Source organism: Castanea sativa, chromosome 3 (genome assembly GCF_040712315.1).
Source record: "Castanea sativa cultivar Marrone di Chiusa Pesio chromosome 3, ASM4071231v1".
Lineage (NCBI taxonomy): Eukaryota > Viridiplantae > Streptophyta > Magnoliopsida > Fagales > Fagaceae > Castanea > Castanea sativa.
In genome coordinates, this window is record NC_134015.1 from 37,855,512 (window position 1) to 37,872,627 (window position 17,116).

Genomic DNA, 17,116 nt, shown 5'->3' on the forward strand with positions numbered 1-17,116 from the left:
ATTGAGAATCTAATATACTGCACTTAAGAAATTGTACTTAATTCTATGCAAAAGTATTAAATTCTAACAAACTAACACAATCATAAAGCATGGGATTCAAAAAGTTATATTCAACATTTCTGGATTCGCAATGCATTTATATGATGGTTTCTGGTAGATAATATTTAACAAAACCCATGTGAGAGCAGAATTAGGAGCAGTACTGTATTATATTTATAAACATAATTAGGGGCATAAGCTCCATAAAAGGGTCCAAAAAAAAGTTTACAGCAGACTTTAACAACTTTAAATGTTTTGAGTACCTGTTAGACAAATGAGAAATTTATTGAGCAAACTTTTATGGGCATACATGAATGCAATCAATATTAAAATGGCAATGTAGTAACCGCAAGGTAACATCCTTTCAAGAGTCACCACAGTAGTGATTTACTTTAAGTACATGGATGGTAATATGGTATACAAGTTTGATCACCAAGTTAATGGCAAACCAATATATACACCATTTAAAGTCAGTATTCCTCCAATTTAATACAAATTGATAATAACTTCTACAAGAACAATCTAGATCCTATTATTTTCATTGTCAGCTCAACAAATGTGATGGTATTCGATGCCTTTTTCCGCCTCCGACGGCACAAATTATTTTGTAATACATGTTTTGTTGAGCTTTTATGGTTTTTTTTTGGTATGGTAATTTTAACACGGAGATCTTAAGATTCAGTCTACAAGAATTTGGCAATCCTTTAGGCAATGATTTTCAAGCCACATGCTCATATCTTTAGATTTTCATTGTGGGAAAGATGATGTATGTAAATTAAAGTCTTTGGCCCAATGGCCATTAATGTGACTTCTTACTAAATTCAACTATGGATTGGCAAAACTAAAGAAGATTGTTATTCCATTAAGTGGACATGTTCATGAGAAGGTCTTTGTAACTTTCTGAGGAAGTTATTAAGAAGTTATTTTATTTTTCAAGGCATGAGAGTTGCACTTTTGGGAGTATCTAAGGAACCATGGAAAAGAAAAAACATTGTTAGGGGCTTGAAAACAACTGTTGTTGCTCTTTGGACCATGATTTAATTAACTCTGCTTTGTCTTGAGGTGAAAAATGAGGCTACATTTTACAAAGATACAATCCCTCTACAAAATGTGCAACCATACAAAGATACATGCATACAAGTGCAAACAAATTATTTTTGTATTTATTTGTATGTGATTTTTTGTTGAAATTATTGCAAATTTAACATGGAAATTGTATATAAACCTACGGTAACTCTCAGGTTATCATCAACCCTTAATTTATTTGTTCATATGTCCTCTTCGTGAATTAAAACAATGTCTCAAAGTAGAGATAACATAAATCATATTATATCATTAGTGGCGGCTCCAAGAATTTTTTTTAGGGTGTTCTTCAACATGTATAAATTACATAATCTAATAAAAAGAAAAATTTGTATATTGACAACAACAACTATAAAAAAACACGCAAATACATAAAGTTTACAATTGCTTTCTACGAGTTTTTATATTTTAAAATCGTTGCATGATAGTCTCATTATCAATGCTACAATAAACTATAAGTTCATTTGAAATATTAATAAAATTATTGATTATTGTTGTTTAGTTGTTTCATTAATTTGTTTGTCTTTTATAAACTATAATTGTTATATTGTTGTTTCATTAATTATAAAATTATTAATTATTGTTTAGCCTAACATAATTTAATTTGTTTATCTTTTATAATGTATTGGTTAATTAAATTATTAATTATTGTTTATTAATTGCTTCCCCCAATTAATTATTGGTTAATTAAATTATTGTTTATTAGTTGTACTAGCACACACCCCATGTGCATTTACTTCCCCCAATTCAAATATCCCACCCCGGTCCCATGCCCCCATCTACCACCCACTCAACAGACAAGCCCCATGGCCCCCCAATCACAAGAACCAATCAAATAAATTCATAATGACAAATCACAATACACTAAAAGACAATTAATTGTATTTCACTAACACCAACACCAATGGATAAAGCCAAAACCGGGGGCAAATATTAATAAAGTGATAAGGTAAAGGTAGAAAGCTTATGGATAAAGCCAAAAACAGGGGCAAATATTAAATAGGGGCAAATACACTAGCATTCAGATAAAAAGTCTCAAATAAAGTCTCAAAGAGAGAGAGAGAGAGAATCTAATTTGCTTCCTTTCAGTCTTCAGATAAGAGAGAGAGAGAGACAGAGAGTCTAAGAGAGAAACCCACATATATAACCCATATATGTAAGAGACTAAAGAGAGAAAATGATGAAATACCTTGAGGTTGAGAAAGCTGGGAGGCCTGAGGCTGAGGGGTGGCATCGTCAGGTAGCATGTTGAGGCGAGGAGGACCGATCTCCGATGCCTGATGTGTTTTGGTTCTAGAGCTTGAGTTTGAGGCCCAATGTGATGTGCTCTGGTTGCCGTTGCCATTGGTTGTTGTCGTTGAGGCCCGATCTCCGTTGCCGTTGGTTGTTGTCGTTGATGTGCTTTGTTCTGGTTTTGCTTTACTTTTTTTTTTTATGATAAATGGTTTTGCTTTACTTGATGAATCTGTTGCTCATGCTTTAGTTTCTTTAGGTTAGGTTGTAATCGCGTATATTGGTTTTTTTTTTTTAGAATTTGTGGGTTTGCTTTACCCTTTTTTTTTTTTTTTTCATCAGATTGGGTTTGTATTCTGTTGTTTAGGATAGATGTTGGGCTTTTTTTCCCTAATGGGCTTGCTTTGTTTAATTTTTTTTTTTAGATTTTAGTTCAAAATTTTTATTTGGGCTTTTTTTTTTTGCTTGAAAGTAGAACAAATATTTTTTTTTGAGGGTGTTCTTAATTTTGGTTGAGGGTGTTCCTATTTTTTTAAGGGTAAACAAATAAATTTTGTTTAATTATTATATATAATTTTTTTTTTTTTTAGGTTAGGGTGTTCCTAAGAACACCCTGGCCTAAATGTGGCGCCGCCACTGCATATCATGATTGACTTGAAATCAATTGACATTTTATTTATTTGTAATATATAAAAATAAAAATGTTGAACTTACCCATGCATAGTACGAGTTAGTGGCTAGTTCCCACTAAAGACCAAGGAGTAGTGGTTAGCTTCATTTAATTTTTGTTTGATTTTACCATGTTTTAATATCGTTCAAAAAATATATATTTCAAAAATCTTCAACCAGATTGAACAATATGACCTCTAATATGAAATAATTGAACTTAAATTGACACTATTTAAGAATATTTCACATAGGGTGTGTATCAAACCCACCAACCCAATGAACCCAGTTTTGACATTTGGGTTAGTTTTCGTAGATTGGGTTAGGTTAAAATTTTATTTTAAGCTTTAGATCTGGTCAAGTTCAAGTTGATAGTTTTTTCAACATATTTGATACAACCCTACTTGCTATGTATATAAATTTATTTTATTACTCTTATGTTCAATATTTTTTGTTTGTTTGATTGACTGTGGTATTTTGAGAATTTGAGAATTTGGAATATAATTTAAGCATATTATATGAATTGTAATAATTTATTGATGAAAAAAGTGTTTAAATAATTGATAAAGACTTAATCTAGCCCAATTTATTTAATTGATTTCTACATGTGTGATAGGCTGAGTTGCTTGAAAATTTCTCATCCTTCACAAGGTTGGGCTCTTCTATTTTTTGGGTAAGGATTAATTTAAAAAAAAAAACTAGGGATGTGATGAAAAATTATTTCACCACACATAATACTCATCACACCTCTAGGTTTTTTTGTAATTGAAAAATGTACTAATCCCATATTATAATAAATGCTCTAAATTAATTATTACCCAAAAAATAGAATAGCCTCTGAGCACGCGTGCATGCGCTAGTACTAATGATAAATATGGTTTCTGTTACAAAAGAAATTTTTTTACAATAATTTCTTAGATAACAACCACTTCTTTTATGTGAGGTTGAATCATACAACAATTCTTATAAATTCTCTCACCCGAACTTATCTAATATTCCATTCCAATGCCTCCTCAATGCTAATGTTCCATTTCAATGCCTCTTCAATAAAATCCAATAAATTTTTGTGTACGTCAACCTAAGAAAAAAAAAAATCTTTGTTAAGCCAAGTATTAGAAAAGAAGGAAACTTTAATCAAGAAACCAAGTAGCCAGTGTACTCTTTTTCTATCAACTTAATGTGCATGTCATTAATGTGCATTTGAGTATTCCATATATTGGGTATGCGATTTAAAACTAAAAAAACAATTCAAAGGCAAAACAAATACAATGTGTCTATAATTCATTTTGATTTAGGTTTTTGGAAGAATTTACCAGAGAAAGTAGTGATGGCCTTGGTCAAAACTTATCCACCATCAATGATTTTGAGATACTTTATTAGAGTTTGTGTTTGATTAGGAAACCAAGTAGCAACAAAATCCCTAAAAATAAACATGAGTTTCTAAAAAAAAAAAAAACCAAACCTAGTAGCGTAAAGTAATCCCCTCAGAAGGGGGAAAAAAAAGAACAAAAAAAGAGTTTGTGTTTGATTGCAAGCCAAAACAAAGAGAAAGAGCTCTTACCAATATTCTTTCTCAAGTATCTAGTTCAAGCAAAAGAAACAATTTTTCTTTAATTGAACAATGACCAAAAGAGAGAGTATTTATTTACTCAATTGGTATCCAATGAAAATTATAATGCAATATTCATTTAAATGCTACTCACTTTGATTTGGCTAGCAATATTATTTAAGGGGTTCAATATTGAAAGTTGAGGATGGTGCATCTAGGAAGACTATCCTTTAGTTTTATCTCTACTTGAACCAAGGGGTGTAGGGGTATTTTGGAACAAAAAAAAAAAATTCGGTCCAAATAGGAAAAACCCCTTAAATAGTAGTATAGAATTATATACAAAAAATTATTTCACTTATAAACACATAAACCTCATCACACCTATAAATCTTTTTGTGATTGAAGAATGAGCAACTTTGAATTATGATAATTGAAAATTATTAACCTTTACAAAAAAGAAGAAGAAGAAGCTACTTTAGAGTTAAGAATCCTTATATCCCATTCTTTTCTACAGGAGTAAAAAAAAAAAAAAAGTCTATGTTCAAGTGGTTAAATAATAGAGTAAAAAAATAGAGTAAAAAAAAAAAGGTCAGAATGTGGATGAAAAATTTGCCATGATTTTATGAGACACAATACTTAAAATTGCTGTGGGAATATCCATTACAAAAAATTGTTGTGCGAATGTCCATTACCAAAAAAGAAAAATCCAAATACACTCCCCATTTTGATTATAAAAAAGGGAAAAATATTCTACGCAATATATATCTTTCCATTGTAATTGTGATTAATTTTTAGTTTTTTTTTTTTCACATTATTTTTCCTAAACATGAAAAATTTATGAAATTTTACTGCATAGTCCTCACATGAAAACTAAACAAAAACAAAACAGAACTTTTTTTTTTTTTTTTTGAGAAGACAAAGATGAAGCCGCTATAAAGCATTTCCAAATCCATTCATATGGATATGACTTTAAGCATTTGATACATTATATGAACTTACATTAAGAGGATGGGGCATACTGAAGAGAAAGAGAGAAAGGGTAATAGATTTCATCGAAAGCAGTAAGCTTGTAACCACATATTTCATATTTACGCAATTTTCTAAACTTCCCTTGCCCTTTTTTTTTATCCCCTGATCCCTTCCTAATCTCATATTTCTCCTAAAATGGTGATAGAAACAAATACCAATGCCTTGGTGCAAACCAAACTGACTTATGAATTATGGGCAAATAGTTTTTCCTACTATCATCATCTAGGGCAAACCTCCCAGCTCCTAAGACAGATAGAAAGAAAGAAAAAAATTAGAGAATTCATAGAAATAAAGGCATTACCTAAAAATGTCAATTAGATTTCATGGAAAAGTAAAATGTAAAATAATAGGTTCAAAGAATGCTAAAAAAAGAACAGATTCGTGAAAAGTAAGTCTTCAACCATGAAATTTCTAAAGCATCAACGTGTTGAAAAAAATGTTTATGGTTCTTTAGCATCCAAAAAAAAAATTTTTCTTTAGTTGAACAATGACCAAAAGAGAGAGTGTTTATTTACTCAATTGGTATCCAATGAAAATTATAACGCAATATTAATTTAAATGCTACTCACTTTGATTTGGCTAGCAATATTCTTTAAGGGGTTCAATGTTGAAAGTTGAGGATGGTGCATCTATGAAGACTTTGCTTGTCTGCCATGGTTACTGCAGTCACGTTGTAGTGGTCTGGTTTTGCGGTTGGTTTGTAGTTGTTGCCTTGTTAGGAAGGAGATGGAATGGAAGAAGAAGAGTGAGGAGACAGTTTTGGGGGTGTAGTGTGTGCTTAGGAAATGGATGAACTGTATCAGTATGTGGGTTAGGAAAAAATCTTGTATGTGCCAGGCACATACAAGATCTCTCTCACAGCTTGGTGGGCCTCACACTTGTGGGGCCCACCTGGTTGTGAGAGAGATGTCTCATGCGCCTGGCGCATGAGATACCCTCTCGTGGGTTAGAGGGAGTTTTAGATTTTTGGGATTTGTATATGTATGTGTTTATCCATGTTGGTTTTTGTTTTTTGTTGTTGTTTTTTTTTTATATTTAATTTGCACAAAAGATGGGAGTTTTTTTTAAAAAAAATTAAAAAAAGAATAAGAAGTGAACGGATAGGATTTTTTAAATTTTTTATAGTTAAACCTATTTAATTGATTTGATAACTCATAATCTATTTTTTAAAAATAAACATATAGTTGCTTTGAAAAAGTGGATTAGTAGAAAAGTATTCTTATTTTGTAGGCAATGTTTTGGTGCAAGTTAGATATGTATTTTTATCGGATTATTCTTTAATTTTGTCTCTACTTGAACTTAAGGGTGTAGGGGCATTTTGGAACAAAAAAAATCCAGTCTAAACAGAGGAAGCTTTTTAAATAGTAGTATAGATAAAAATAGTAGACTAAATCGTTTTGCCCATTTAATCCGGTGGTATTTGGTGTAACACGTGCTCTGGAATTTGGATATATATCATACTAGTATTATTTCACTGCGCCTTGATGAAAAATTCATATATAAGTATATAAATTTTAAAATTATTAAAATTAAATTATTAAATAAATAGTTATAATAAATTTTAAAATATGTAAATAATTTTAATAAAAAAATTATTTTAAGTTTTGATTGTTTAGAGTTTAGACTTTATCATTGTTTATCTATTTTATATTTTAAAATTATTTTTGTGCTTTGGGTTAATTTCTTAATATGAGATATGAAACTTTGATCATTCCTATTTGAGTTATGTTTAATCTAGAGTTCCTAGGGTACTCTACCAAGTAGAGTTCATTAAATCCTAATCATTCTTTAATGATTTAATGGTCTAGATTTTGCCATGTCAGCAATTCATTAACAATCATCTTAATTGTTTTGTTTACAACATTATTTTATTATTTCAAGAATATTATTAATGAAATGTTGACATGGCAGAATCTAAACCATTAAATTATTAAAGAGTGATTAGGATTTAATGAACTCTACTTGGTAGAGTACCCTAACAACTCTAGAGGATCTGAATCCTTAATCTATACCTTAGTCAACACAAACAATAATAAATAAAATAATTCCTTAATACTGATTTTTTTCCTAGTGATAGTCTAATTGAAAAAAATCAATACACTCACAAATTAAATACAATAGCCAAAATTGAAATTCAAAACATACATAAAAGAGTTCAAAAATTGAGAATATTAAAAAATAAATAAAAACTTACATAAGAGAATCAAGAACTTAAATGTGTGTCTATTGCTTTGCTTCTTTATAGTAAACTTCTTCTAGCATGATATCCTTCACGCAAATTCAAAAGAAAAGAACAACAAGTAAGATGAATTTATTAGATTAAAATATGTGTAAGTTACATTTTGAAAAAAAAAAAAAAACATGGGGTTTGTTGTTTGGGATTTAATTTTAGGGATGACTTATTTGTTAAGAAGGATTGCATCAAAAGGCCATGGCTAAATATATATAAATGTTTGAAAATTTTGATAATAGACTTTAACTTGGAGAAGAATTTGAATTTCTAAAACTTAGATAATAATTTATTCCTTAGTTAAGAGTTTTATAATAGACTTTTAGTTTGAATAAAATTAAAAATTGGTTTAAATTATTGTTAAATCATGTAACTTGAGAAAAAAAAAATGTGGGTTGTGTAGGATTTAAGTTTAGAAATTTTTAATAATAGACTTTTAGGTTGAATAGAATTTAAATTTGTTTTAAATTATTGTTAAATCTTATCCCTTAGTCAAAATATAGTTTTTTTTTTTTAAAAAAAAAGAAAAAAGAAAAAGAAAGAAAACATGGGTTGTTGTAAAGGATTTAAGTTTAGAAATTTTTTATAACAAATTTTTAATTTGAATAGGATTCAAAAAAACATAATATATAATTAATGTACTAATTAGTGAGACTAGCCACTTAGTGCAACCACAGTTTTGAAACCCAACTTTTATTATATACTATGTGATATCTCATATGGGATGGGTCTCATACTTATGGGGCTTATGAGTTTATCCTATATGATAGAAATATTATAGGATAAAATTTAGTTACAAATTTGATTATAATCAATTGGGAGTATCATATTTTGCTCAATATCTTTTTATTGGATGTGAATTTTGAGAAATTCACTATTGAATTACATTTTCTTTTTAAATCCTCTATACTTGCAAAATTTTCAAAAAAAAAAAAAAAAAAAACTATGTCATCACTCAAATATTTATATTACAAATTTTTATAATCTAAAATTATGCTTAAAAATAACTTTATAGATTAAATAATAAATAACATTCAATTGAAATGAAATTTTAAACGCATGTTAAAAGCATAAAAAACATGCTATCTAACCCGTTAAATTTTCAAAATTTGAGCCACATTAATTTTTTAGTGGAAGTTGTAACTATTGATTACAATTAATTAAGTTTGTTATTAAACTTTGTTCTTATAATATACATTGTCACACAGAATAAAAATTCACCTAAACCCACATCCCTAGTTGTACAATAATGAAAATGACATGTATGCTAGAAAAATAAATCGCAATTTACCAATTTCATGTCACTCTTTCTCCAAGCACCGGACCCAGAGCACCTTAGAAGCAATGAAGAGTAGATAGTGGCAGTGAAGATTGTCAAAAACTTTGACATGTTGAGAGCTGATCACAAATAGTTATTGCCATATTGCTTCCATTTAAATTAAATTACCCAAAAATAAGTAAGCCATTGATTTTACACTCCAAATGAGTCAAATGACACATACAAAGATTTCACAAATTTTTTCCCACGTCTTAAATGGGACATGGTTTTTTTTGAGAAACAAAATGGGACATGGTTAATTCAACTTAATTGGTGGAAACTGAATGCCAATACCATTCTCAAAGTCAAAAGGAAATTAAAAAACAATAATAAAATGAGCAAACTTCTATGGCTAAATGAAATCTAGTCTACAATGGTATTACATTCCTGTGTGTACCGTACTGCCCTTGGGACTCTTCATTAGTTGGAACATGGAAGCAACCATGCCATTCAAGGAAACTGGAAGCTTCCAGGAGTTTTCCTCAGATAACAACTGGTCAACATTCAACAAGCCCAAATGAACCTGAATTTCCAAGCCATTGTGACCCATATGCCCCTTCTCGAACATTTTTTTTATTATATATTTTCGGATACACCCTTCTCGAAAGTTGATCTTGCTAAGGATCTGGATGTGAACCTAATCCACCACATAGCCGATTTTGAACATATGATTTATTTATTGCAAAGCAAATAAGACCGCGTATAGAATATTACGTACACCAATATAAATATTCCTCTATAATTAGCTAAAAAAGCTAGCATCTATCAAACCTTAAAATTAGTGGTCTACTTTCCATTCAGTCAAACATTAACCATGACAGGCACACCTGAAGAAACACAACCCCATCAACCGGCTTCAACATCACCTCCCAAACCCAAAGAACCTGAGTCCTATAACCCCTTTTGTACATCCACAAACACAGATGAATCACAGCCTCATCAGCAACCTCCATTAGCAGCAGCAGCAGCAACACCATCATCTTCAACTCCGCCATCAGATGAGGAGACCAAGAAATGGGGCACCCACGTCATGGGAGCACCAGCAGTCCCTACTGTCCACCCTGACAACCAGAAGGCTGCTTTGTGGAATGCTGCTGACCACCAACAAATTTACCACCAACCTTATATCATCTACTCTCCTGTGGACAAGCCAACCAATAATCCTTTGGAACCTGTGATTCACATGTTCAATAATTGGAGCAGGAAAGCTGAGACTGTAGCCCGCAACGTCTGGCACCACCGTAAGCTCAAATTCTTAAACTAAGTTTAGTCTTATGTGCTGAATTTTTTTTGTTGGTAGCTTTGAAGAAAATGAGACCTCTAAATTTTGATAAAATGGATTAGTCCTAGGGAATCCCAACCTTCAAGTTAGACTAGCTAAGGATTTGTAACTTAACCAAAACTAATCTAACAAATTCTAATGCAAACTAATTTATTTGAATCAATAAAATATATCCCTATCATTATTTATCCAATACTCTTCAAAATAAGTTAGGACTCCCAACATTTAGCCGTCTTAAACTAGTGTGTATATGTTTAAAAAGGTAATGATGATTGGCTAGCACAGCTGATAAAATAGATGATTGCATAGTTTAGCCAAGTAACAATCAAAATGAAAAATGTTCTGACTTAAAGGGTACCACACCTACGAAGCAGAGATCAAGAGTCTCACATTCCCGTTCTCCTTATAGCCAAAAACTTAATCAAAGACGAGATGAAAAAGGTTCTTTGGTTAATATGTATCTCCATCTATATTGCAGTTAAAACTGGGCCATCTGTATCGGAAGCTGCATGGGGGAAGGTGAACCTGACAGCCAAAGCAATAACAGAAGGTGGATTTGAGTCCCTCTTTAAGCAGACTTTTGCAACTAATCAGAATGAGAAGCTAAAGAAGACATTTGCTTGTTACCTTTCCACAGCTACCGGCCCAGTAGCTGGAACACTCTATCTGTCAACAGCTCGTGTGGCTTTCTGCAGTGATCGCCCCTTGTCTTTCACTGCTCCATCAGGACAAGAAGCTTGGAGCTATTACAAGGTAATAGACAGATACCAACATTTTTTGAAATAAGTAGTAGAGATTAAAATGATCTTTAACACTAATCTTCATTGAATTGTGAACAAAATAGAACACCGCCTTAGTCCCAAAATTTTGGGCTAGGGTAGTGAAGAAAATAGAAGATTGAAAACCAAATGAATCAATACAATTGGCAATTGTTCCAATAGAGCCAACTGTTAGCCAAAGTATTTTGAGGGCTAGCTTACAACTTCCTTCCTCATATCAAGTCGCTATATGATCAAGAACTGTCAATAGAAAAATGAGATTAACATATGTCTACTATGAAGTGATATATCTAACTACTTAATATCCTTATTCATTCAATGACATACATTTCTTGAACAGGTTATGATAACATTGGAAAATATAGGCACAGTCAACCCTGTGATCATGAGAGAAAATCCACCAGAGAAGTACATTCAGATTGCTACAATTGATGGTCATGACTTCTGGTTCATGGGTTTTGTTAATTTCGAGAAAGCATTGCATCACCTCTTAAGCAATGTGTCAGATTTCAGAGCGGCACAGGCAGTTTTGGATGGCAGATGATTGCATTCCTTGTTGGATCCTTTGTCCTCTTCAAAATTTTGACGTTGTTCTGTTTATTATTGCTTTCTGTTTGCATGGATGTATAAAAGGCAACAGTTTGTCTGGCTTAGTTTTGTGATTCACATCTCTGCCCTTTTCATTTAGTGTTTTTGTATGTTTGTCTATGTATATATTATTTGTTCCAAACTATACATGCTTTCGTGCCTGTTTGTATATTATTATTTTATTGTTGGAGATTTGGACTTCTTTTGCATGCAAATTCCAATTCAATAAAAGTAAAACTACAATCTTTTCTGCATACAAACACATACTCCAATGAAAAAAAAAAATCAAAGTTGTACTATTCCCCACAGATTAAACATCATGAATGCAAAGAAGGGTTAATTTTTGCTCCAATTTATAAAAAAATTGATTATTCATATAAGTTTCCAAATGATACAAAGGGTGGTCATATTAGAAGCCAGAACACATCTGAAGCTTAGTTAATAATCTACCAAAATATGTAGCCAGAGAGGATCAGTGACCTATTTACTACCAGTCAGTACAAGACAGCTAGAATTGCAGAGAGATATCGGAGTGGCAAACATTATCTCTACGCCATCACTTTAAAACTGTTCAAATTACTATTTAAGATTACTTAGCCATATACTCTTACATGGCTAAGAGCAGCATAAGAGAGGAGTTATTACACCAGCATCAAAAAGGCTTCTGATTTTTGACAATGTCAAACTCAATTTACACTGTCTCATATTTCAGAGATTCATGTTTTAATCTCATAAGATGAACATGGACGTCCTTGGTTCTCCTATATCAACTCATGGATGACAAGCAGATTGAGACATCTTATAGTTCAATTAAATTAATCTTTAGGGTACTACCAAAGGACTCTTCAAAGGTATTTCACAGCATCAACTGACCTAATTCAAGGATTCTGGATACCATTCATCTAATCTTTCAAGTTTTCTGATTTCAAATGGATAAGAAATTAAACTTTACCTCATCTTATAGTTCAATAAAATTAATCTTTAGGGTACTACCAAAGGACTCTTAAGGATTTTCACAGCATCAACTAACCTAATTCGAGGATTCTGGATACCATTCATCTAATCTTTCAAGTTTTCTGATTTCAAATAGATAAGATATTAAACTTTACCTCCATACAAAAAAGCATGTCGAATGGCCAAATAACTGGCTGAGCAGTCATTTAAATGCACTGAAGTTTCCAGGTTGATCATACTCATACATGTGATGACATAACACTGATAAGATACAAAATTCGGCATCATCCTAGGTGCTAATGCATGAAAGAAGAGGAGAACATCAGTACCTTTTTACATGCCTAAGCAAGCAAGAAGATCAATCATAGCACAAACTCAGAACATTGGAGTTCCTCTCTGTCAAAGATCCTTGCGGAGAAGAACTGCACTATGACGCATATAATAGTTCTATATGTCTCAGCTATGGTACCTTGTTTCTTTTGAGCATAGACAAGATTACAGAGGCAAACAAGGAATAGCAAAACCATTCATCACTCAAAAGGCAATAATGAAACAAGATTACAGAGGCAAACAGAGAATATTATTTGGAAGTATTGATCTCAAACATTGATGCTGGCTGGCTCCTGCCTCCCAAAAACTACTAAAAAAAATTGAGCGCTACACCCATATATTTTCTTGATTTCATGTATCACAGGAATCCAAGTTACTGTTTTAGGATAAAGCAAGTTAGGGGAAAGCAAAGATCATGAAATAAGCTGTTGATTCATACTATACCACTTTCACTATCAATGGAAAAAATTACAAGGACAGAGGAACTTAATGGCTCAAATACATACTTGATCCTGTTTTCACCAAAGCAAATCCACAACTATTGCTCCACTAGTACAAAAAATATCAGGAAAAACCTTCTCTTGATGCTACTTCAAACTCTTAATCTAGATAAGGCAGCCAAATATAGTGTTAGCATAAGCATTATATAATGTTCCCTTTATGCTTGCTAATGAGTGGTGAAAATAAAAATTGTTACAAACTTTCATAACGAATCGAGTAATGTATTGATTTGCAAGCAGTTTATTAATTTTCTGGCAACTCTGTTCTTTTCTGTATATTGGTTAAGAGAAATCAGAAGAATAAGCTTTCTTTGAGGGAAACCCAAACTTTCCAAGTTAGACTAATTAAAAATTTGTAATTTGGGAAACTCTGACTATCTTTATTCATTGTCCACAACTGAATTTGTACAAAATTGATCTTCAACTAAGGGGAAAATCAACTTCCAATAATCTATCAGTAAAACTTATCATAACTTATCTTAATCCAAATTAACTTAGTTGATGCCTGGATTGATCAAAAAATCATTTCAATTGGCTAGAATCCGTTACTTAAATAAAACTAGATTTTGTAGAATCATATTGAATATTGGACGATACCTTTCATACCTTGCTAAAAACCGACCTTTTTTTTACCAACCACACATTATCTAACCAAATCAAATTCTCTCTCGAATCCAACTTAACTTATTTGAATCTATTATAACAAATTTCTATTCTAATCTAACTTATTTGAATCAAGCATACAAACTACAAACAATTGTCATTTTTTTTTTTTAATAAGTAACGAAAACTTTATTGAAAACAAAGCAAACCCAAGTACATAGGGAATGTACTATGGGGGTAATACAATCAAGATCTCACAAACATTTGTCATTTAATATTAATAAAAATAAGACAAATGACTCCCTTCTAAGAAAACACTTTTTTCAGCTCCTTAAAAATCTATAGTTAATCCACAATTTATTCATAGGGGCATCTAGATCATTTAGAATAGCATTTTTTGAACAATATTAATTTTGTAAGGGATTTGAAAACTTTCAAGATTGGGATCCATTATGCTCAACAATTAGCAATCAAAATATCACAACCTATGAATGTAAGTAAATAAATATTGATTGAAACTCCTTGGATCATTAGTTGAAACCATCACTGGATCTTCAAAACTAAATGATTCTAGTGATACTTTCTCATCATTTAGCATTCAATGAACTTCAAGTATTTGATTAGTCTGCAATTCCAACTTGTGGGATCTTCCATTGTGTTAAAACGAGGGAAGCCCAATATTACCATTTTAGGGAAGTATGAAAATGGTTGGGTGATCTTGAGTTGTTTCTCCATTTGCACTTACTTGACCTCCAATATTGTTGTTGTTAAGTATTGGAGTTCTCTCCTTACACAAAAAAACACAATAGTTGGTGAGCTGGTCAAAGCCTGCATTCAAGGCCATGAACTTCTCTTTCATATCCTTGAATATTTTCATTTGACTAGCAGCTAAAGAACTCATTGCATTCTCCAAACATCCCAGCCATTGCTCCTCCAAGCCTGGCTTTAATGTCATTTGTTATGAGGCTAACACAACGGATTGAGCAATGAATCGGTTTATGACTGGTGGGTCAATTTCCTAGACTATTCTCTACTTATTTTTCTCTATGTTGGTTAAGAGAGATAAGTAGAGTAAGGTTTAATTGCTTTGAGGAACCCAGACCTCAAGGTTAAACTAGCTAACAATTTATAATTCGGGAATCATGCCTCATCTTTATTCATTGTCCACGTTTGAATGTATAAAGTAAAGACTGATTTCCAACTAAAGATAAAACAAATCATAACAAGACCAATTTCCTATAATCTATCAATAAAACAAATCATAACGCATTCTTATCCAAGTAAAGGTTTCAATTTAACTAATTTGAATCAGCCATAAAAAGAAAAACTAAATACATTGAAATGAAAGGGATTCCTCTTAAACTCTTACGTTTCAGTAATATGTAAAAAACACAACCACTAGAATAACAATATTCATAATTGCATGCAATTGCGAGACAGGAACGGTTGCCCGTGTCTACAACTTCATTTCTATATGAAGGGATGTGTAAGACATTTTATTTTCTTGATATTGGCATTGTTTTTTTGGGTTCTAGTACAACGTAGTGCCACTGAGTAAGTACAAGTTGGCATTTCCTCAAACAAATTGTAGGCGGTGCGTGAAAAATCAGTCTAACAATATTATATGTGACATGCAATATTCAATGATCATTTCAGCCAAAGGCTATGTGCTATGACTTCTGAGCAAAAAGGGAAAGCAGAGATCTTGCCTTGAGAGTATAAAACTTGAGATTGGGGGAATTCTGGAAGCAATCAACCAGTACAGGTTAAAGGCTTTCGCTTCAGGAATCAGGTTAAGGAAGGCGTTGCAATCAGCAAAACGCAAGAATGGGGACCTTGGGCCCAGCTCATTAGCCCAAACCTAATCCGACCACTTCGTTAGCCCACTTAACTCTTTGGTTTGCGATATATATATATATTTGAGGAAATCTTTCATTTGGGATATAGGTTAGTTTATGAAGTGATATTCAATCCCATTATAAACTTTCTCGCTTGGTTTTTTTTATTTTATATTAGATATAATAGAATTTCAAATCTATCATCTAAGTTGACAATTTGTAATAATAAATAAATAAATAAGTAAACCATGACCCTAGCCAAAAATAGAAAACCCCATAACCATTTTTATTTTTATTTTATTTTTAAAGCTAACATGCACAAATCACTCTTGAGGTTTAGGTTAATACTAGGTATCACAAAAGCTATTAAAAAATATCCAATTTTTTCCCTATACACAAATGTCATTTAGCATAGTACGAAAAATATATGCGTAAGAGGGTATCTAGGTAACCAATAGTAGATATATAGTAGGCCGAGATGGGATATGCATAACTAGGCTAACTTGACATAACTTGAGACCTAAATGTTGTGACTTCAGTAATGCTCCCAAGAGTAGGATTGTAGTGAAATAACAATTCAATAAATCCAAGGTCGAATTCATAAGGAATGGAGTTGATTATCAATTTAAAAGATAAAATAAAATTTAATTGAAGATAAATTGTGATTTGGTTGGTAAAGTAAAATTAAATTGAGGAAATCAATAATATCTTAAAACACTTAGATATAGGGATTCATACACAATATCTATTGCTAGTTCTAACAATATGATTTTTTTTTTTAACTCAACTAGAATTCATATGAAGGATGCTTTTAGTTGATTGATTTAGCAATAAGAACATAAGAGAATTAATTTTCTAAAGCTAGTTCTATGAATTTGATTAATTGTAGGCAAGACAAAACCAGTAATTTGATTCACAAGGAATCCCAAGTGTTTAACGTGCCCAAGGTCTATGTTAATTTAAATAACTATACAAAATAAACCACTTTTCTACATAGGAAATTTATTCAAAACACAAAAACTTAAGCATCCAAAATTCTCAAAATATTGTTAAGAACATACCAATAGAATGTTGGATTTCACCCCTTACCTTATG

At 31.5% G+C, this 17,116-nt stretch overlaps 1 protein-coding gene across 1 annotated transcript; it reads left to right on the forward strand.

Moving 5' to 3' along the window:
- Nucleotides 1-9,828: 9,828 nt before the first annotated feature.
- On the forward strand, nt 9,829-12,056 carry LOC142627101 (GEM-like protein 5). The gene is made up of 3 exons (XM_075800900.1): nt 9,829-10,388; nt 10,908-11,182; nt 11,549-12,056. Exons 1-3 carry the CDS (start codon nt 9,962-9,964, stop codon nt 11,750-11,752), a joined length of 906 nt encoding a protein of 301 aa, XP_075657015.1. The 5' UTR covers nt 9,829-9,961; the 3' UTR covers nt 11,753-12,056.
- Nucleotides 12,057-17,116: the final 5,060 nt, after the last annotated feature.